Consider the following 23,491-nt stretch of genomic DNA (forward strand, 5'->3'; position numbering starts at 1 on the left):
AGACATGAATTTTGTCCACTGCATTGGCCAAAAAAGGCTGAGATCCAGTCTTGAACTTTCTTCCCAGTGTTAGGGATGTGATTTACAAACCTTCTGAATGCCTGCAGTCAGGGGTTGAAGCCATTTCTTTGAACCACAGATGGGATTACAGTTACTCAGGGTTAAAAAGTGTGTTTGATTCATTCAAACCAAAACATTTGAAAATAATAATGGACACAGGTTAAGGTAGAACCTAGCATTTTATTTAGATCTTCATTAAACTGTTGGAATTGAGAACCAGACATACGTAATAAACCTCCAAAAATAGATCCTGAAAGGCACTTTCTGCTTAGGGCAAGCAGTCATGGAATAAGCATGTAAACAAGCTGGCTTCTCTGTACCACACCAGCCAAGTCAGCTTTCTCCATGGCCAGCCGCACCAGCTCTGCCCTCCCTTCTGTTAACACCAGCCAGACCCCCTGTAGGTCTAACCCAAGGTTTTTCTGTAGGACACCTTGGCCTACCTGGGAATGCTGGAAACATGTTAAAGGAATCATGGTGTTGAAGAAAAAAAAAAAAATCTTTTAAAAGCTGCCATCTGAGGTGATGGCTTCTCTGTACTTACGCCATACCCCAGAATACAATAAATAAGCGATTAGAAAATGTTCAAGTATGAAGGGATTTCCTCCTCCCCGCCAAAAGCACTGCTCTCTGAAGGAAGCTGGTTTCTCTGTAGCTACACCAGCTGTTCAGAAAGCTCATTGGACCTGGTTTTGAAAACAAAACAAAGTTAAAACCTTGGGAGGAGTTATTGTGCAGTGTGGAGTACTCAGTCTTTCTTATAAAGAAAAAAAAAAGTTATCTGGTACCAAAGTGTGCAACCTACAGACCCTCAGGTACTGCCCTGTGACTTCTCTGTATCACATCACAAGGGTGCCAAGTGCCTGTTTTTCTAGAGCTAGGAGTTGGTGGTTTGGCTAGTGCTGAAACCATGCATAGGATTGGTTTACTAAATAAAAACCTTATTACGTACGTCCTCCAAAAGACAGCTGAAAAGTGGAGAGATTTTGATTTGGTGCTGTTTAAAGATGGCAATTAAGAGCATAAGCACCAGGGAGATGGTTTAATGGTAACTGCCTTTTTTTTTTTCTGATGTCAGGCTAGAGCTCCAATTGGAACTTGCGTTACATGCAAGAGTGATTGGATAGGGAACGCTCCCTGACAAAGAGCTACATAATTAGAAATGGATCAAGTTATAGGGAGGATAAGGGAAGGCTTCACATTCATAATAGAGCTCAAGACATTACAAATTCATGCTGACAGGGCTGTGGCATTGCCAGACAAGAGGCTATAATGGAACTACAAGTACTTTACGTGCACATTACAAGGACATTTTCAGCATTTGGTGGGAAACTCAATGCAATTAGGATTTTAGAAGGTTGGGTTGATAGGGCACAAAGGTTCAATTTCAAAGCATTATTTACTACAGTGTTGTTGGTTTGTTTCTAGGCAGTTACATGGATCACCTATGCTCACTAAATTCATTATAATGGTGAACAAAACACCTAGGGACAGAATAGCAAGCCCAACTTACAGTCCCCCACACAAGCTAAAATTCATGTCATTGACTAGAGTGACTGCAACTGATCAGGAGCTGAAAGAGGACAGGAAAATTTAGGAAGAAGGGCCCTTTCCCTCAGAGCTTGAAGGCTTCTCTGTAGCCTACGCCAACAAGTCTGGGGAAAAAAGGCTAACACTTTCAATATTTAAGCTTTTTGGGCACTTCCCATGGGAAGCTGTCCCTACCAAAGTGGCCATAGGCTGCAGTCCTCTGATAAATTGGCTTCTTCAGATCCAGATCCCTGGAATATACAAGTCCGTAACTTAATATGTAGCATTCAATTAAAATAAAGCAAAACAATCAGCAAGACTCATTTTCAAGACTCCTGGCAAATGAGTTCAGTTCTCTGGGGTGTGCTAGGAAAGAAGTTTGTGGCAAAAGTGTTTGTTACTTCCCTGGTGTCCAAACTCCTTGCACAGTCCTTATTAGTAACTATAGTTCTTGTTTTTCCGTCCCTGGCTCAACAAATATGAAAACTTGTCATTATTCTGAGAAATTCCAAGTGTCAAAAGCTCATCTAAGATCATGGAATACTTACCGAGGTCCCATGCCCACACCCTACTATGGTTATTTTCTTTATAACAGCCATGAACATTCCATTTATTTGTACTAATTTCTGTTAAGTAAACATTCCTTAGGTAACACGAACAAAGCCTCGTATCAAATGTGGAGGACTTTCTAGGGTAGTCAGTCTAAGTTGTGGAGCACTGTAATTTTAGATTTTTCCTAGTAATTTAAGCCTTTAATGAAGGCAATTGAAAAGATGACATCAACACGTTCTAGGAATTAAAGTATTTCCCCACTTGAGTCTTCTTTCACACCTTGACCCTCAGATTTGGACACATCGAAATACACAGACATACACACCCACACCCTCAATATTTTTTCACTAGCAATAGGCTTTACCATCTTTACCTGACAATGACCCCAGGGCGGAGGTCAAAGTTCTTCTTCACAATCTCTAATAGCTCTCTCTCACTCTTCTGAGAGGTGCCATAATGGAAAATGGAGATAGACAATGGATGAGATACTCCAATAGCATAAGAGACCTAAAAGAATTTAAATGTCATAAAAGTCAGTGATCAAAAAACCCACGTACAAGTGTAATACACTGGTATAAAAAAAGACCACAGATAATTTACCAAATGCCCCCCTTATATGCCTTTTAATCATCCCAGTTGTATAAAAGAGTATATACCTGAACAAGAACCCTTCTGCACAGACCTCCTTTAACAAGGGATTTTGCCACCCAACGAGCGGCATAAGCAGCTGAACGGTCCACCTTGGTATAATCCTTTCCTGAAAAGGCACCTCCTCCATGAGCTCCCCAACCGCCGTAAGTGTCCACAATGATTTTCCGGCCAGTCAAACCAGCATCACCCTGAAATTACAGGATTTAAGTCACTTTACGCCTAACCCTTTCCAGTGGTTCTAGATCAGGCTTGTTAAATGCTTATTCAGTATCACTCAGGAAATTTCCTCAGAAGATTCACATGTAGACTTCAAAAACAACCTAGAAAAAAGGTGAAAGTAGCCAAATTTTTGCAAGTAACCATGACAGAAGATCAAAAAAAGCAAGCTGAATCAACACTGTAAGGCCTTACCTGAGGCCCACCAATAACAAATCTGCCACTTGGCTGTAGATGATAGATTGTATCCTCATCAAGATATTTTGCAGGTACCACAGCTTTGATGACTTTCTCCTTTAGGGCATCCCTCATCTCATCAAGACAAACTTCTTCATCATGCTGAACAGATATAACAATTGTGTGGACTCTGATGGGAAGCACAGCACCTCGATCCTGCATATACTGCACAGTCACCTTGAAAGCAAAGCAGATCAGACCATCAAGACCATCAGTCTACCAAACAAGACAAATGCTATTCTTTAACTTTAATCAAACAACTTTACTGATGTTCTGTGCCAACTCAACGTGTGTAATCTAATTTTATGATGATTTCCACTCACTTGAGTTTTAGAATCAGGGCGTAACCAAGGCAAAGTGCCATTTCGGCGTAGCTCAGCCAATTTCGCATTGAGCTTGTGTGCTAAGACAATGGTTAAAGGCATACATTCCTCAGTTTCATCAGTGGCATACCCAAACATCAAACCCTAGAAAAAGAAAAGTCACCAATGTGATAAATCCATGCTTCAGAATTTAATGTTAGAAGTAATGCAAAGAAATGTCTACCAAGATACCTGGTCTCCTGCACCAATGTCTTCCTCATTCCGGTCAAGATGAACACCTTGAGCAATATCTGGTGACTGCTGCTCCAAAGCTACTAGCACATTACAAGTCTTGTAGTCAAACCCTATAAACAAAGCAATGATTTGTTTAAAAAAAAAAAAAAAAAAAAAAAAGAAGGAGGCTATAGCAATACTTAGTATTTACAACAATTATCTACAATTGTAAATACTGCTGAAGAAATCAGATACCTAAAACTTAGCACTTTTGGACACCAGAACAGCACTGGGACAAAAAGACAGTAAAAGTATACAAGTGGCATTAAAGATTCCTGGGAACATTCTAGAAAATAGAGCTAGAGAAGACTGAAGAAAAGGTCTGAAAAAATGAGATTAGAAAAGCCAACTCATTAAAACACACCTTTGGAAGAATCATCATATCCAATGTGTTTAATGGTTTCACGAACCACTTTCTGGTAGTCAACAGCAGCTCTGGATGTGATTTCTCCAGCAAGAAGGATCATTCCAGTTTTAGCAACAGTTTCTATAAAAGAGAGGTTCACACTCAAACATCACTTTTACAAAGTCATTTTCACATTACTTTTTCATCAGCTGAGAAAGCAGTGTTCTGAACCTACCACAAGCCACTTTGGCGTCAGGGTCCTGCTGAAGGTGGGCATCAAGGACAGCATCACTGATCTGGTCACAAATCTTATCTGGAAAAAAAATTCCTTACTCAATTTCTTTAACTAACTGTTAGTGTGTCATACTCCTTCCTTTTAACTACAGCTGTAAAGATGTTTGTGAGAGCTTTCTTTTAAAAATTGCGGCAAAACTTACAGGACATAAAGTTTACCAATTTAACCCGTTCAAGTGTTCATTTTCAGTGGCATTCTTCTACCTGCTGTCTACGGAAAGCACTGCTTTTACAGAAACCACTTGCTTGAAGAACAAATGATGGACACAGTGCTACATGTTACCTACACCTGAGTCTTAGTATAGCTGCACAAGATCACCAATCCAGAAAAGCCAGCAAAACACTCAGCATGTTTAATACATTTAAACCCTTTGCAACATAATGCACTTTGCACCTTACAAGGACTTCAGTTCCACCTTTAAGGTATGTTTATCTTCCATCCAAAAACAAAGCAAGGAGTATTATTTTTCAAGAACAATTGTAATTACATTTTATCCCTAAAGTTTAGTTTGTATTATAAATCTAACCAGCCAGAGAGGTGAATTGTTTATCTTATCAATTTCTCTCTGACCCTAAGAAGCACCAATTAGGGCAATAAGAAATACTGTCATTTACAGAAGTGCCTCCTAAAGAGTTAGATGAAAGCAAGGACACTTTGTGAACAAATCATTTCATCTTAAGAGGAGACAAGGAAACAAGAACGGAACAGTGTGGGAAATCCCCAAACGCAGGCTGAATCCTTGATGTTCTTCCCCCCACTGCACTGCCTTCTATTAAAAATTAGGAGCGGGAACAGTAATAAACTCCCAAACATCACTTTCCTAAATTTTCTATAACCATCCAAAAAAATTAAAGTGAAATGTGTGCTACAGTCAAGTCAGAGGCCAAAGACTTAATCTAACGCAAACGCTGGGACTTAAATGAAATTAATAGAAGGCGGGTCTAATACGTATGATAACGTCTCAGTACTTAGGGGAAAAGTCACCACACCACACTTGACCTTCACTCAGCAGATCTTGGGGTTTGTCCTCCCCATACCACGAGGTTGCTCCTGGGATTTCATCATAGGCACAGAAGACTTACTAGAGAAATGGATCCTTAACCCATCAGACTAGGTATCTGTCATCGTGGTCATCCTAAGAAAGGGCTGGAACACTCCAGTAAAATAACGATCTTTTACTAGGTGAGTTTTCCAGGCTGAGATCGAAAGCTCCTTCCAACAGCTTCACTCGTGCGCGTGTAAACTGATCTCCATCATGGCGGACGAGTGGACAAAGCCCGGAGGACAAGTGAAGTAAAACCTTGCCTGAGGGTCAGCCCCGCAGACTTTAAAAGGAGACCCAACGCAATGGCAGCTTACACTTAATTCACGCTTCCTGTCCTCCTCACGCGCGGTCCAAATAAGGCAGGCCTCCTCCGACGCGCGCTATATTTAGTTGGAGGCTGTCACCTTGACGCAAGGCCATAACCGCCTAAGGGCACGTCATAGTCTTCAGTGGAGCGTGGACCAGAGGGAGGGAATTAACGGGAAGAGGGGACCCCCTCCGAGGCCCGGGCCCCGGGCCCCGCTCCGCAAACCCGGGTCACCCGCCGGCTCCCTCGCCGAGGACACATGCGGCAAACACGTGGTTGCGGCTGCAATGCGGGGCGCGCGCTCCCGCGGGCCGGCCGCGAGCACGCGGGGCCGGCCGCCCACTCGAGGCGGCTCGGCCCGCAGGGCGGGGAGGCGGAAACCGTGCCCTCCCCGGGTAGAGCACGAGCGGCCGCGGCCCCCGCCCTTCTCGTTTTCTGGAATCTTCCGCATGCCGGGGCGCGCGGCCGGATGGGAGGGGAGGAGTGAGGGGAGCGGCGGCCACGCGCTCGGCACCGGCGGCGCCACGAGGAGGGCGCGCGGCCGCGCTCTCCCCACCGCCCGCCGGGGGAGGGTCACCGGCGTGCGCACCGCGGCCGGCGGCTCCGGCTGGCCAGGCCCGGCGCCCCGCCCCTCGCTTCGCTCCATGCCCCGTCACCTCACCTGGGTGGCCTTCCCCCACAGACTCGGAGGTGAAGAGGAACGTGCCCTCCTCAATGAACGCGTCGTGGAAGCCGTTGAGCTGCCCGTTCATGGCGGTGGCGGTGAGTGAGAGTAGCGCTGAGGAGAAAAGGGAGCGGCAAGACGACTGCGAAGTGCGCGAGCAGAACGCGACGTTCTACTCAGCTCGGGCGGGCGGCGCGCAGCGAACGAGGCGGCGGGTGGCGCGGCCCAGTATTTATATACGGCGCCCGCGCGCGCCCGGCCCGGGCCCCGCCCCTCGGCGCCGCGCGCCAATGCGCCACTCGCGCCGGGGCGGGGGGTGGGGAAGGGGCGGTGCGCCGAGGGGAGCTCGGGCCGAACCACTCTGCCAGGCAGGTGGGGAGCGGAGGTGACGCGCCCCTTCTGTGACTATTTCGCCATATTAAGCACTTCTAACAAGGCGTAAGGGGAAATGCGAATATATAGAGTCGTTCTACGCTTCCGTGTTCGATGAGGGAGGAAAAGCGACAAGGACTTGGTGGGACTGCTCCCCTGTGCTGTGACATGGTACCTCCCCTCCGACCGTTGGCCGGGTTCTCTGGCCGCGAGGTCGCGTCCCCCAGCGGCGGCGGCGGGAATCGGCGGGGGTTTTGTCCTCCGGCTCATCCCGAGGGTCTTTCCTGCCGCCCCGCCTTTGGGTGCTCGAGTGACAGGGAGCCAGTGGCCCATAGCCACGTGAAAGTGGCCATCTTGGCTGGTCAGCGGACGTTCCTTCGCACGGCCTTGTGCATCCCCGCCCTGCGCGCTGCTGGCGGCGGGCGATCCTGCGGGGGGCCGTCTAGTTCCTAGCAATTTCTTGGTTAATGGTTCTGTGGGGAAAATGGCCGAGAAGCAGAATAAGGAGCGTTCTGTCATCGATTTCAACGATTGCCGTCCTCTTCTCTCCCCCAGCGCTAAAGTTTCCGAGAGAGGCCCTTACCCTTTGCTGACCCTACGGTGGAGGCCGCACTCGGCCCCTCCAACTCCAGCCTTTTCTCTGCCCGAAAAAGGAGGCTGCTCACAAGGCTGACTTTGCATTTGCTGACTTTCCTATCTTAGAGGGGAAAAAAAGTCGACGTTTAGAGTGTCATTTCAATCTTCTGTTCAAAAGACTGTTGAATATTTTGGAGTGTGTGTGGGGGGGTGCCTGTGTCGCCCATGTGATTCAGCAGATCTCTTGACAAGGTGCAATGCTCCGTTTCCTGAAGCTTTCACTTTAAAATGTCCACCTGCGTCTGTGCCAGTTTTGCCCATTAAAGGAATTATAGGGAAAGAAGGGAAAAGAACAAAACCAAACTTGGGCCAACGAGGATTTAGTGAGTCGGGAACCGATTTTATGGAGTCCGGGTTTGGAAGGAGCCCACAAGTGGCAGGTGGGCGGTTGACCCTTCCTCCCGCACTGGGGCAGCGAGCTTGGTGCAGGGCTGGTTGGAGGGCGCGGAGAGGGGCGGGGGGTTACAGCCGCGGTGGCCCCAAGATCAGGAAAACCGGGTTTAATGATGTTATTAGGAAACGGCCTGCTCCTAGGATAGGATGCTCATTATCCCGGGATAATGAATGAGACCCCCTTGGCAGCCGCTTCCAGCTGCTAACTGCTCAGAGAATTAGGTAAATTCAGAAGAACCGTCCTCTCCGCGGCAGGCGGGAGGCGAGGTGGGTTTCTGATGGGCAAACAATAGAAGCATTTGGGCTGTTCTAGGGGGTTTAAACAAAGAACGTAAAGAAAGGGCTTATCTCTGGACTTCATGGCCACATCCATAGTCCCTCAAAGCAGGGAGCAAGAAAAGGCTAAATTACAAAAGAGACAGTATATATGTTATTTTTATTTGTTTCTATTTTTCAAACTAACTTCATGGAAAAAAAATAACTGTAAGACTTTCATAATTCCTCGTTTGTCTGTTTCAGAGTATTTCACCTTTTTTTAAAAAAAAGCAGAATGCCAATTTGTTAACTTACAATGAGTAATAAAATTCCCAACTGGAACAAATTGCATGTGTAGGCTGGTCAGTGCTTTATCTTCCAGCAGAAAAATCTATACAGGAAGCCAGACTATAATTAGAAAGTTATTTGATTAATATGGAGTCAGAACAAGGGGATTAAATTCAATGATTAGGTCATTAAACCCTGTACCCCTATGCTACCAGCTCCACAGAGGGGCTGTTCCTGCCAAGGAGATTAGAATCAGCTGTCCCGGCTTGCTTACCTACTCGTTTTTGTTCTTAGCGTGTAATTTAATGGTTAAGAGTAGAGGTTTTGGAGTCAAGCCTCTGCCACGAATCGTGTTGCGCAAACAGCTTACCCTCTACACCTCAGGGTTCTCAGGCTGTAAAATTGGGATAATAATGGTACGATTACAGAATTGCATCAAGGATGCAACAAAATGATGCAAGTAAAGTCTTTAGCACAGTATATAGCACATAATAGTTAGCTGTAAAAAAAAAATTAATAACCCTTCAGTGGCGGCCAATCCTGTAAGGACCAAGACCCAAATCCCTAGGAACCCTTAAAGGCCTCAGTGTGATTTGGCTGCTACTTCTTCAGCCTCATCTTGTGCCACATTCTTCTTTCTGTCTTCTACTTTGGTTTTCTTTTAACAGTTAAACAGATTGATTGATTACTCTCAAAACAAAGCAGAGCTCATTTTCATTGACTTACATTTTTCACATTGTCCCTTCCTCCCATTTCTGTCAAGCAGACCCAGGATTGGTGCTATGACAGTCCTGGTCTCTGCCCACCGGGAGCTCTAAATGAGGGGAAATGCCTGGCTAATTCCTCCTCATCCTTCCTGCTCCAGCTCAGCTGCCACTTCCTGGATGAAGCCTTCAGCTGCCTCCTTCCGGATGAAATCTTCACCTACACAGATTTCTCACAGGGTCCTGTGTTTTCCTACATGGCACTCAGTGCTGTTTGAAATTACATACAGATCTGGTGATTATATGATGCATGTCTCAACTCCCAGTGAGATCTGTAAGCTCCATGACAATAAGAAGGTGATCTTTTTTGCTCAAGCTTTGTTGCTGAGAGCTTGACACATAGAAGTTACTTAAGATTGAGGAGAGGGAGAGAGAAGAGTGGGAGAAAGGGAAGGAGAAAAAAGGAAAGAGGAGATAAATACAACGGATGGCACAAAGAAGTGGGGAAATGAGGGACCCCTGGGGACCATGTAAAATCAATGAAAAGAGCTACTGCCTTGTTTTAGTCTCAAGCATTATGATTAATAACATAGAGAGCTCTTTACTCGCGAGGAAGCTCATTGCCATCCTGTTCTGAAAGGAATGAGATTTCTGATTCCACACATTAGTGCCCTAAGGTTAAAATACACTAGGAGGAGTTTTTGATTTATTTCATATATAACATGAATGAGATGTGTGGAATGTGAAACGTTGCATAGCACATAGAAAAAAATCTAATCGCTGCCTAAAGGCTGCAGATCTCAACCCAAAGAATGTGGCCATGAATCATAGTTCCATGAAAGAGGCAGGGTTAGGATTCGATAAACAGGTGTTTGCAACTCAGACAGCGAGTGTGACGACTCCAGGTCTTACCAGTCTGCCAGTCAAGACAGAGTTCTAGTGAGAGAAGGCATTTGTAGTACAAGAAGCTGTTGATTTGGCAGGAGAGCAGAGGGAGATGACACTCGGAAAAGCAATAGGGAAGGCGTGGAGATGCTGAGACGAGAGCTCCTAGGCTTTCGAGACTACCTTCTATGTGATGACGGGCCAAGAAGAAAGAAGTCTAGGTCAAGTGTTTCCAAAATCGTGCCAGTTCTTTGGGGCCAAAGCTCAGACAGGGCCTCAGAAACAAGCTAGCTCTGGTGGGATCTGAAACAAGTACTGTGTGAATCCTCTCAGTTTTTGGCTTCTTGTAATTTTTGTCTGTTTTTCTCTCCAGATAATCAAATCCTCAACGATCCCAGTAGATAGGGCTGGAAGAGTGCATGGGGTACAATGAAGACGACGCTGAAGGAGATAATAATGTAACGATGACAACGTCTGTAATTTACTGTGACGGGCACTGTTCTAATGTCCGTGCCTCACAACGGTTTTCGTAAGGCGGATACTGTTTCTCTTCCTGTTCTGCACATGAAGGAACTAACGTGTAACGCGTCCAAGTCACACATCAAAACAGGAGTGGAACCGGGACTTGAGCCTGGCTCTGGGTTCTAAAATCATGCTTCTCGTTACAAGTCAAAGGATAGATGCCTCACCCTCCCCAAGGTAATTAACAATAAAATTTGGTTTGTATCTTTCCATACCTTTTTCTATGAACACACGCACACACAGACACACACAGACCCACACTTTACCTGAAACGTGGATTTTCCTCTTAACAATTTTCACGGCCGTTTCTCCAGAACACTATGTAGAGATAGAAATCATTCTATTTTTTTTCTCTTTTTAAAAGATTGTAGTAAAAAAAAACCCATAATATTTACCATGTTAACCATTTTAAAGTATACAGGTCAGTGGCATTAAGAATTTTCACATTGTTCTGCAAAATCATTCTTTTTCATAACAGTTAAAGTATACTATAGTGTGGCTCCACCATGCAATTTATTCAGCTGTTGCCTTGCTGGTTGACATTCAAGTTGTTTCTCATTTTTGCCTTCCACGGGACTCTGATGAACATCTTTGTACACACACTGTTGTAAAGTGATGGTTTTGTTTTTTTGTTTTTTTTTTTTTTTGCTTTTTGTATGTGTGTGTGTGTGTAGGGGGGAGGAGGTAGTTAGGTTTATTTATTTATTTTTAGAGGAGGTACTGGGGATGGAACCCAGGACCTTGTGCATGCTAAGCATGTGCTCTACCACTTGAGTTCTACCCTCCCCCCATGAAGTGATGTTTTGATTTTTGTGGAAAAGATGTCTCAAAGTGGGCTTGCTGAGACAAAGGATACGTACATATTTACATGTTAGTAGTAACAGCCAGATTACTTTCCAAATGGCTGTCAAAACTCACATGCATACCAGTGGGGTCTGAGAATATCTAGAAGCCACAAAGGAAAAGATCGATAGGCTTAACTACGGAGAAATGAAAAGTTACCGTACACATAAAAACCTCAGACAAACAATAGAAGAAAACGTTTACAACACATATGATGGACAAAGGGTTAGTACCAATTGACAGGAAAATGACCAAGAGCCCATGAAAACTAGGAAAAAGAGTGTAAGTGAGTAATTCATCAAAGAGGAGATGGAAACATATGAAAAGCTGCTCAACCTGATTAATAGGGAAATGAATTAATTCATTTGTGTAATGAGTTTTGGGGAAAACCAGACGCGTGGAGGAGGAGAGGGTAGAAGGAAGTAGCTAAGTAACAGGCTGCTCTGTCTCTAGCCCCCCCACCCCTCCATCCCGTTAGTTTGGCCTCTATTGGAGCTTTCTTGATTCCTATGATAGATCATTATGTGGTTTTTGTTTGCTGTTTTGGGGGGGCATTTAACTCAGAAGGAATTAAAACACAACAAAAAGTTGCTCTTAAAATAAAAAGAAGGGAGGGTATAGCTCAAATGGTAGAGCACATGCTCGACATACACAAGGTCCTGGGTTCAATCCCCAGCACCTCCTCTAAAAATAAATAAATAAACAAACCTAATTACTCCCCGACCAATTACTCTAATAAAATTCCTCTCCTAATTATTTACTAATTTATATAAATAAGTTTACTCAGAGTGCTTCTATCTATAAAAATGAAAAATAGAATGAGATCAGTAATGAACCCTGTCTCTTTCTAGCAATGGATTTTAAATGAATATATATACACACATGTATGTTTGTATATTTTTCCTTTTTTGATTGATAATTATAAAAAACTATAAATAGTTGTTATTTTGATCACTTGTATACTGATTATTATATTAATAAGTCAAGCCAAAGGAAATTTTGCTAGCTCTTAGAGACTTGTGGTTATAATAAACACTTTCAAATTTATATTTGAATTTATATGCATATCTTGGTACAGAATAGGGGATAGGGTGATCAATAAAAGACTTTCAAGATAAAATATATTACATTAGTATAAAATTCTATTGGGGAAATAGATTGACATTCACAGAGAAAAAGGAATAATGCAAATTTTTGCACTATTAAAGAATTTGTTCATGTATTTAAGATTTTTATTCATTATTATTTTTTGTTCATGTATTTTTAGGATGAATGATTGTGGGTCTTAACTCTCTATGGTATTTAGATTCCATTGGATGTATTTAAGAGTGATGGTTATTATAATTTAAATGCCAATATTTACAATACAATGAAAGTTACAACCTTTCAACCATACTTAATGATGAAAAAATTTAGGTATCTACTTTAAAATGTGCTCGTAGCCTATAATTTTTAAAAGTTATTTTTGGAGTTAAAAAAATGTGAAGAACACCTACCTAGACCCACTTGAAAGGAAAAGATACTCTAAGAATTCAACCTCAAATGGTTAGAAATAGATTTCTCTGAGTTATGCAAAAGTAATTGTAAAAGCAGAAACTTCATGTGAGCTGGGTCCAAGTGGCATGTGAAATATCAAAAATGTGATCGCTCTTCTGTCCAAAATAGTGTGTCGGTGCTACTAATCAGATATTTTACAGGATTTCTCCAACCTTGGCAGCACTGACATTTTGTGCTGGGCAATTCTTTGTTGGAGGGAGCTAGTCTGCACACTGTAGGACCTGGAGCAGCATCCCTGGCCTCCACCCACTGGGTGCAGTAGCATCGCCTCCGCCAAGTTGTAACAACTGCAAATGTGCTCCCCGCGTGTGGCCGTGACTGTATGTATCTGTCTGTGCGGCGCCTCACCTTTACTCTAGGGGTAAGACATTCGGGTGAATGCCACGACCTGCTCTCCTGGCAGGTGGCCCTGGACTTGGACGGGAAGTGGTAGGACAAGTACCTGATCAATAAAATTGCTCAAAACCTGCAAATTCCCTACCTGTGGTCCAGAGTTGCAGGGAAATGCCAGCTCCCTGTGGCTCGATGGTTCATAACCTTTTTTTTTTTTTTGGTCTGAAGAAAGCTGGTGGTCTCTCTCAAAAAATATGGACCATATACACTCACACACGTAATTCTATATATAATTTCTGAAGCTCAACCATATACAACAAGTTAAGAATGCTTTCTAGTACTTCTCATAAATTTAAATTCACATTCCCTAGTACCCTGCAGTCCTGCCTCTAGCAATCTATTCTAAAGAAATATTAGCATTTGATATGTAAATATGTTGTATGTGTTTATATCAGCATTGTTTGTAATAGCAAAAATATGGAAAGAGCTTAAAGGAATACTAGCAGGGAAATTGAAAAAAATCATTGATTAATTACTTGATTAATTCACAATGGAATACTATGTAGCTATTAAAAAGAAGGAGGTAGAATTATATGGACAGATTGAAAGTAGGTCCGTGATATTCTTTGGTATAAAAAAATTTTTGAAACAATATGGGGTACCATCTTCTTTCTGTAAAAATGATTCTGTATGTGTAAGTACAAATATATACATATTAGATTTATATATAATATTTTTGGATTCATAGTATAAATTCTGGGAGTCTAAGCACCAAACTTTACAGCAGCTACTTCTGTGGGATGAGACTTATGCTCTTTCTGTATTTACTCTTGTGTTATTTGAAAGTGTAAAAATTTGCAAGAATTATTTCGGTAAGTTAAAAAAGAAAGATTAATAGCCACAGCCAAAGTGAGTTACTGCTACAGCGTGGAGTGTGGCAGGTAACCGGGCTTCAGGCTCGTGGGCCCCCCAAGGTAGAGTAAGCATTTTCGGTGGCACAGCTCCCGTGGGAAGCTCCCAGATAACCAGATGACCTGCCTGTGGTGCCAGCGCCACTGCAGAGCCCTCTGTGAAAAGGGCAGCCACCCCCTTGCTCCTTAATTGATTCTTTGAAGTCATTTGTCCCCAGGGAGACCACTGAATTTTTAAATTTCTAAATATGTAAACTTTACAAAGTAGACTCTCTCTTATTCTCTCTCTCTCCCCTCCTCCTTCTTTCTCTCACACACTCACACACAGCCCTCCCCACCCTGGGTACTTCCCACAGTCCCAGCCTAAGTTACAGTATTCTGAGATCCTCTATTTCAGTGATACTGCCCTAGGCATTCCTTTGGATTGAGAACTGAGATTTTTACATGGAGATTGGACTACCTTCATGGTGTCTGGACTCTGGCTGGACCTTTGAGAACCATCTTGCAGAACTGCCCCATGGGTAGCCTTCCAGGCGTGGCCTGGTGTATCCAGACTCTGCCCTCTCCTTGGACTCTTGCCCATGCCAGGCCCACCACTGCCACCAATGACGCTGCCGGGCTCTGGCCCTCTCCCCTTGGCCTCCTGCCATGCTTCCATCCTGAAGTTCTTCAGACACACTTGGGAGCAAAAGTGGGGGGATGGGTGTTGAAGACTCTTGTGTAACACTCAGCTTTTGCTCTTGTTCTAAGCAACCAAATCCCCAGAGACAATTTCCAATGGTAAGTGGACCCCATGTAGGTTTTCCTGTTGGGAACCAAACAGTGAATACAGATATTCCTTCCTCTTTACAGTTCTTTTTAAGCTTATTTAAAATAGATATATATAGATAGATAGGTAATAAAGCACATTAAAGAAATTTTGGAGGAATAGGATTGAAAGGCCAGAAATAAACCTAAACACCTATGGTCAACTGATTTTTAACAAAGGTGCTGAGACTATTCAATGGGAGAAAGAATAGTCCTTTCAACAAATGGTGCTGGACAATTGGACAGCTACATGCAAAAGAATGAAAATGGGCTCCTATCTGACACCATGTACAAAAATTAACTCAAAATACATCAAAGGTCTATATGTAAGAGCTAAAACTACACAACTCCTCAAAGAAAACATAGGAGTCAATCTTTGTGGTCTTGGGCTAAACAGTGGTTTCTTAGCTATGGCACCAAAAACACAAGCAACCAAAGTAAAAATAGATAAATCAGACTTCATCAAAATTAAAAACTTTTCTGCATTAAAGGAGGCTATCAACAAAGTGAAAAGACAGTCCACAGAGTGGGAGAAAATAATTACAAATCAAGTATCAGACAAGGGTCTTGTATCCAGGATATGTAAAGAACTCTTACAACTCAACAATAAAAAGACAAGAAATCTAATTTTTAAGTGAGTGAAGGATTTGAATAGGCATTTCTCCAAAGAAGATCATAAATATCCAATAAGCATATGAAAAGCTGGTCAACTTCATTAGTCATTAGAGAAATGCAAATCAAAACAGTGAGATACCACTTTATGCCCACTAGCTTGGCCATAATAAAAGAGATGGATAATAACAAGCGTTGACAAGGATGTGGAGAAATTGGAACACTCACATATTGCTGGTGAAAATGTAAAATGATGCAGCTGCTATGGAAAACAGTTTGGTAGTTTCACAAAAAGTTAAACATACAGTGACAATGTGACCCAGCAACTCCACTCCTAGGTATATACCCAAGAAAGTTGAAACATATGTTCACACAAAAACATGTACATAAATGTTCATAGCAGTTTTTTTGTAATAGCCAAAAGGTATAAACAAACCAAATGTCTATCCATAATAAACAAAATGTGGTATATCCATACAATGAAATATTATTTGGCCATAAGAAGGAGTGAAATACTGATACTTGCTACAACATGGACAAATATTGAAAATATTTTATTAAGTGAAAGAAGCCAGTCACGAAGGACCACATATTATGATTCTATTTGTATGAAATGTTTAGAATAGGCAAATCTATTTGAGAGTCAAAAAGTAGATTAATGGTGGCCAGGGGCTGAGAAGAAAAAAAAATGGAGGGTGATTGCTAATAGATAACAGAGTTTCTTTTTGGGGTGATGGTTGCACAAGACATAGTAAGTCGTCAGCTGTTTGGGCCAAGCATTAGTGGACAGAAAGCTCCAGAAGTAGACCCTTACTTAAACTTTCAGGGACCACTCAATCTTCTTTGATTGGTTGAGGCTCCTACTTGGGCAAAGGTGAAATTCATAAAGTTCTATCAATCTATTAACTTCCCTGGGAGCCTAGACAGTGGTTCACACACCCAGACTCATAAACTAACCACCAAACAGGCAGAGGATATGAACAATCTATAAGAAACACAAATAGCTAATAGACATGTAATAGACATGTATTCAACCTCATTAATAGTTAAAGAAATGCGTTGCAAAACAATGAGATTCCATTTGTCATCCGTCAGGTTGGCAAAAAAAGTTTGGAAATGTCCAGCGTTCACAAGATTATGGGGAAATAGGCACTCTCATGCACTGTTTCTGGGAGTGTAAACAAATTTGTCTCTTCTGGAGGGCAATTTAGCAATGTCTGTCAACATTCTGAATGCCTGTTCTCAGTGACTTAGCAATTCTACTGCTAGAAATTTGCCCTAGGGATATCCTGGCAACATTATGCCAAAATCATGTAAAGGATGTTTACTGCAACATTGTTGGCAATAACAAAAAACTGGAAAGCACCAGACATCCATCAGCAGGCAACCAGTTAAATACATCCACATAATGGAAAAGTTTCCAATCATTAAAACATGAGGTAGAACTATATGTACTGACATGGAAAGATCTTCTAAATTTATCTCGTTAAAAACAAAAACAAAAACAAAAACAAACAAACAAACAAAAAAAAAAAACCAGTGTGCATAGCACTATGATCTCATTTGTGTTAAATTAAAAAAAATAGATATACAGGTATATGCAGACTTTTTTTCCAGGAAGGGTAGTAAGAAGTGGAGGTAACTTTTGGAGAGTGGCACTGGGAGTTGGAGGAAGGAAAAGACAACTTTTGCCATTTGTTTGATGCTTTTCTATACTTTTTGATTTTTTTAATACCATGTGAATGTAAGACTTTTAAAAAATAAGTATTTTAAAAACAGGCAAGGAATGTGAAATGATAAAGAAATAGAAGAGCGATCTCTTAGACAGGAGTTTATCGTTTGTCCTGACACAGGGCAGTCTTGTTTTAGCTACGTTAATAAAAGCATTGTGACTGATCATTTGGGTTTTAGGAAGACCACCAGGGCAGCAGGCTGGAGGATGGAGGAGAGATGTGAGACTAGGGTCAGAAGGTTTTTGCAACAGAGTGGGGCTTAAATCAAGAATGGGATGGTGGGGATGGAGAGACTGCCCCACAGGGAAGAGCTATTAAAAAGGGAAGCTGACAGCCTTGAAGCCTAATTGGACAAGGAGGATGAGAGGGCCCAGGCATCCGCCTTGGACAGCTGAGTGGATGATGCTGCTGCCCAAGGAGACACTCAGAAGGAAGGAGAGGGTTAGAGACTGGGAAGAGGGTGGGGAAGAAAGGAGTGAGTTTAATTTTGGACATGTTGATTTGAGGAACGTGTTGAACTTGATCTCGTTGAGTAGACACGTGGGTTTGGAGCTCAGATAATTCTAGCTGGAGATGGAACATCAGCTCGGGGAGGGGTAGTTGAAACTAAGTATAAGGACATTGTGTAGACTGAAACAAAGGCCAGGTTCAAGGTGGGACTCTAGAGACCAGGTGTCCTGAAATGTCGGACAGAGAAAAGGTACCCAAGTGAGGCTGAGGAGTGATCAGAGCAGTGCGAGGAAAACAGGAGGGAGGGGGTCACAGACAACTGACTGTTCTCTGCTCCTGGCTGGACAGTGTTGCTGATTCCTTAAGCTACTCCTTCTCCAGTGCCAATTGCCTTGCTTCTGCCACATCTGCCCAGAAAAATCCCAACCCTGCATTTTCCTGTTTATGTTCCTGAAAAGGCCACCCACTAATGAGAATGGCCTCGTTGCAAGTTCACGGCTTGTAGCTCTGCTGGGCTCTCCCAGGGGCCCCCATTGATTTAGTTTTACTTATCTTTGGTTGGATCTGGCTCTCGTTCTCCAGTTATTCTAAATTATGACCGTGTTCGCTTCTCACATCTCATTTCCACTTTCATCTTGGTGACCTGTCTTGCCTTCCTCCTTCAGGAAACAAATGAGGCCCTCAGGGGTGAGTACCTCTAACATCTCAGCTGTCTCTTTATAAGTGTATCTAAAACAAGATTTACCTTCTTTCCCTAGTATTCAATTCAGCCCCTATTGAGTTGCAGAATCCCTCCCGAGGCCTCCCTGACCCTGTTCCATCCCTGAGCCGTGGCTCCTTGCTCCTTCTGTCTGTGTGGCTGTAACACGTTGTATATTTCTCTATCATGACATTTACTTTGCTGCACTTGTTATCTCACTGTCTGTCTCCTCCAATTAACTTGATCCAATGCATGATATTTCCCCCCTGAACATCTTATAAATATATAACATCCAAGAAAAAAATGCACAATGCAAACTACTATATATAAAATAGATAAGCAACAAGGTCCTATAGTATAGCACAGGGAACTATATCCAGTATCTTATAATAACCTATAATGAAAGAGAATATGAAAAAGAAGTTGTGTGTGTGTATATATATATATGTATGTGTGTAAATATATATATGTATATATGACTGAATCACTATGCTGTACACCAGAACTAACACAACATGTAAATCAACTAAACTTCATTTAAAAAGTGCACATATTCTAAATGTATATAGCTCACAGGATTTTCACACAACTGAACATAAGTCATGCAGTCAGCACCCAGATGAGGAAGCCAAGCGTTAGAACACTCAGAACACTCCTTGTGCTCTGTTACCCTCCCCATCTCCCTCCCCAGGGGAAGCACTATCCAGTCTTTCAACAGCATGGATTTGCTTTGGCTGTTTTTGTAAATTTTTGTAAAAGACCAAAAAGTAGTATGTACTTATACACTCTTTTATGTCTGTTTTTTTTTTAATCATCGTATCTGTGAGAGTCATGCACATTGTTGCCTATAGTCATAGATAGTTCATTTCCATTGCCATACGATATTCTATTGTGTGAATAGACCACGATTTATTGATCCATTCAAGTATGTTGATAAGTAGCCCCCTTTGGGGCAATTGCAAATAGCAGGCACTGTGTTTCATTAATCTTCAAATCTCCAGCATTTCACGCACGCTTAGCATAATGGTTTGTGTATGATCAGGTAAGACAACTCAAGAAGTACGTTTCCACTGTATTCTTGGGTGGTCAGACAATACCTGCGCTATTCGATTCAAGCCTGGGTGCCATGTTTAAAATGTTCTAAAGGGCCTTTGATAAGCTGAGTTGTCTATTGAGGGCAACCATAGTGGTATGTCTAGAAGCCATGTAGTGTTAGGTCTGCTGGAAGGCAATGAAGATGTTTATCACGGAAAAGCAAACGAAGAGGATCAGACATGGACCAGGATGCTTTCCAAGACAGCACTGGGCCAGTGGCTAAATATTTGGGGCAGAAGGGAGCTTTCTGCTCAGTAATAGTCATGATACTGGCTCAGGTTCAGAGAGTACTTACCACCCCCCAGGCCCTGTGGGGGATGTGCTGCGGGCTTGGCATCCATTAGTTCAGTACAAGAATGACTTTTTATTATTATTGTTATTATTATTATTTCAGGTTTTTTAGGGGGGTAATTAGGTTTATTTATTTATTTATTTACTAGAGGTACTGGGGATTGAACCCAGGACCTCGTGCATGTTGAGCATGCGCTCTACCACTTGAGCTATACCCTCCCCCCAAGAATGACTTTTTAAATAATGAGAGGAGCATCAGCTGCCTGGTGAGACCGTGGTCACTTCGTGACTGCAGACACTTGTGATCATGAGCCCTGGGCAGTTATATTTATAGGCTCATGGTTTGTTTGAAAAGCCCTCCTCTGACTTGGCTCCCTGCCTTGCTCCCCTCCTTCTTTCTAGAACGGCCTCCTTCCTGGAGAGTAGCCTCCTGCAGCACCTCCGTGGGGCCCATCAAGGCAAGCAAATCACTCAGTGTTTCTGTCAGGAGCTGCCTGCCACGCCAGGCCCACCTGTCCTGGCCAGGACCCTCTCCCCTCCACCCCAGGAAGTCTCTCCTTCCAGTGACTCAAACCTTTTACCTGCATGGCTGCTAACTCTGGCTAGAGCTGAGGCCCCAGCAGGCCTGATCCTTCTGGCAGCCAAGGGTCATTCCGAGTTATCCTGAAGTTTGTTTGAGACAAAGAGTCAGGTAGGCGCAATGAGATTTAGAAAGTACCCGAAAAAACCAAAACCAAACCAAACAAGCTGCAGAAACCCTTTTTCTAGATGCATTCACCCAATTTAGGCCTCAAAGAAGAAAAGCCCAGACAAATAAATCGGGGTGGCCGAATGCAAAAGGTATTTGTCAGGAGAAGTGAAATGCTGTCGTCCTTGCAGCATAAGCTGTGTAGCTGGCCCGGGGACTAGGTGCTTTATCTCACTGTTGGCGCCTGAGGTCAAGGCCTGGCAGTTACAGAATCACCTAAAAGACAGTGCCTGAGTTAGACAAGCAGGCGTTGTGACGTGTGACGTCCCCACCCATCTCTGCCCTCCCTCTCGCTTTCTCTGCTTCATTCCCTGCCCCAGCACTCTACTCTCTCCTCACTCCTGTTTCTTCTGAGCGATTTTATCTTTTTTCCGGAAGGGGACTAGCAGGAGGTGAAGATTTAGGAAGCTGGACAACATACAGGCAGATCCCAGAAGCCTCACTCTCCCCCAGGCCCACAACCATAATTCATGTCTTGTATTTCTTCTCTTCTGCCAGACAAAGCCAAACACACACTAACAGTGTTAACACGATAAATATCAGCAGTCCTGACCTTTCTCTCTGGGTCCTGGAGTCACCCTGACTCCCAGGCCCTGACTTGCTTGTGCTTAAAGTGGATTAGCACTTAACCAGAGGCTGCAGGGCCCCGCGCTTGAGCTTGATGGGAATCAAAATAGAGATTACCTTATTTGACTTAAAAAAAAATTTCCACTTGAAGGATAGAATCCCCCAGAGAAATACACTGGGGCTTACACATATACAATTTTAAATTGGATTTTAAAAATAGTTTGCCAGCTGTTTGCTAGGTCGTGCCTTAGGTCCTGTCCTGGATTGATGTTGGGTCCATTTGGGAAATGAGGCCAAGAGGGGGACAGAGAGGCTGCCAAGGCAGCAGGATCCTGGATGCTTGGAGACGTTCCCAGGAGCCCTGGCGGTTGTTGCCATGGGCCTTTAGAAACCCTGGGAGCCCTGGCACCAAGGTCTATGTCTCGCCCAGAGAAACTGATGGAGCACAAACCGCCTCCCTCAGACCTCCCTCAGACCTCACCTCATCCCTGCACGGCTTCTGCTAGGCCAAGATCTGAAAAAAAGATGAAAGAGGACTGTTCTCAGCTGGAAGGGTCTTTCACACTTTTTTGTGGCTAACTACTTATTTTAGTTCCTTGTATCACCATCAAGCAATACACACCCAGGCCCTGCCCGGAACTCCCATCCCCCCGCCTCTGTTCCTGCCCAACTGCTCTTCCTCACTCAGGTCTCAGGCAGAATGTCACCTTCTCAGGGAAACATGAGGGGCAGCAGAGCCCGGTGCTTAAGCATGCCAGGGTGCCGCGGCTTAAATCCTGGCTCTGCACACTTCGTGGCTGTGTGACCTCGGGCTGGTCACTTAACCTCTCTGTGCCTCAGTTTCCCCATCTTACAGATGGGGATAATGATAGCACCTACCTTCCTAGCTTTGCTATCAGAACTCTGAGTTCATGTATGATGTATACAATGTCAAGTGCCTAGAACGTGGCCGAGCACGCAGTAGCGTCAGCCCTCTTTACCCTCTAAAGCACATCTCCCGGGCTGGGCTCAGTTGCCTGCAGCTGCCGTGTGCTTCCCCAGCCTCCTGTACTTCCGGGAAGCTCTTGTCCTCGTTTACGGTTATTGCTTAATTACCTGTCTTCTCCACAAGGGCAGGAACCATGTCTCTCCACTGTCCAGTCCTCACAGCCTACACCGTGTCTAGCTAATGAGACTCAAGAAATTTAAAAAAAAATTTTTTTTTAATGGAGGTAGGTACTGGGGATTGAACACAGGACCTCATGCACACTAAGCATGTGCTCTACCACTGAGCTACACTCTCTCCGCTTCAAGACATGTTTTTGACCACAATAATAAATGAAATATAAAAAAGAGGAACAGCTAAAAGGCAAATGTGATCCAGCAGACGGAGAAATTTGGAGCTCTGGGGTCATTTTTCTCCATCTGCATTTGCTCCATATATGTACTTGGCCTTTTCATTTTGTTTGTCTGACTGTTAAACAAAGAGAGAGCTGATGAGTTTTGAGTTCCGGAATTATCGGATAAGGCTTTGTAATTACGTCTTTTGCAGGCGACTTCGGCCCCTATCTTGTTTTTCAAAACCTAATTAAATATTAAATGCGTACAAAAGAATAGGTCATATGAGAAAATATAAAACGTGAACACCCAACTAACCACCTACAACTCAGTTTAAGATAAAGTTATAGCCCACACCACTGAAGCCCCTTTGTGTACCTCTCCCCATCCCAGCCCCTGCCTAAATTTTTTTGCTTATTCCCTTGCTTTTCTTCATAATTTCACCCGAAAAAAACCCCATCTCTGAAGAATATGCTGATTTTGCATGGCTTTTGAACTTTTTTTTAACACTTTTTTTTTAAATTGAAGCATAGTCAGTTTACAATGTCATGTCAATTTCTGGTGTACAGCATAATGTTTCAGTCATACATATGCATACATATATCCGTTTTCATATAATTTTTCATTATAGGTTACCACAAGTTATATAGTTCCCTGTGCTATACAGTATAAACTTGTTTATCTATTTTATATACAGTAGTTAATGTCTGCAAATCTCAAATTCCCAATTTAAACCTTCTTACCTCCTTCCCCTCCAGTAACCATAAGTTTGTTTTCTATGTCTGTGAGTCTGTTTCTGTTTTGTAAGTTCATTCATGTCATTTTTTTAGATTCCACATATAAGTGATATCATATGGTATTTTTCTTTATCTTTCTGGCTTACTTCACTTAGAATGATGATCTCCAGGTCCATCCATGTTGCAGCAAATGGCATTATTTTTTCTTTTTTATGGCTAAGTAGTATTCCAGTGTG

The 23,491-nt window shown here is 43.1% G+C and overlaps 1 protein-coding gene and 1 long non-coding RNA gene across 2 annotated transcripts; one reads left to right on the forward strand and one right to left on the reverse strand.

Moving 5' to 3' along the window:
• Positions 1–220: 220 nt before the first annotated feature.
• MAT2A (methionine adenosyltransferase 2A) lies at positions 221–6,714 on the reverse strand. The gene is made up of 9 exons (XM_074354517.1): positions 6,497–6,714; positions 4,424–4,501; positions 4,207–4,329; positions 3,801–3,913; positions 3,570–3,713; positions 3,205–3,423; positions 2,799–2,981; positions 2,516–2,649; positions 221–1,841 (listed from the first exon to the last, which is right to left on the reverse strand). Exons 1-9 carry the CDS (start codon positions 6,585–6,587, stop codon positions 1,739–1,741), a joined length of 1,188 nt encoding a protein of 395 aa, XP_074210618.1. The 5' UTR covers positions 6,588–6,714; the 3' UTR covers positions 221–1,738.
• A 1,186-nt stretch (positions 6,715–7,900) lies between these two features.
• LOC141575417 (uncharacterized) lies at positions 7,901–13,939 on the forward strand. Its single transcript, XR_012502963.1, has 2 exons — positions 7,901–9,504; positions 10,406–13,939. It is a non-coding gene; the product is annotated as an uncharacterized LOC141575417 (long non-coding RNA).
• The last annotated feature ends 9,552 nt before the right edge of the window (positions 13,940–23,491 follow it).

The sequence above is a fragment of the Camelus bactrianus genome, chromosome 28, assembly GCF_048773025.1.
Source record: "Camelus bactrianus isolate YW-2024 breed Bactrian camel chromosome 28, ASM4877302v1, whole genome shotgun sequence".
NCBI lineage: Eukaryota > Metazoa > Chordata > Mammalia > Artiodactyla > Camelidae > Camelus > Camelus bactrianus.

Coding starts and splice junctions, on each gene's coding strand:
- MAT2A (XM_074354517.1), bottom strand. CDS start 6,587: ATGAACGGGCAGCTCAACGGCTTCCACGACGCGTTCATTGAGGAGGGC. Junction 2,982..3,204: donor TTGTTATTGGTGGGCCTCAG/GTAAGGCCTTAC, acceptor CTGTAATTTCAG/GGTGATGCTGGTTTGACTGG. Junction 1,842..2,515: donor CGCCCTGGGGTCATTGTCAG/GTAAAGATGGTA, acceptor TGTATATTCCAG/GGATCTGGATCTGAAGAAGC.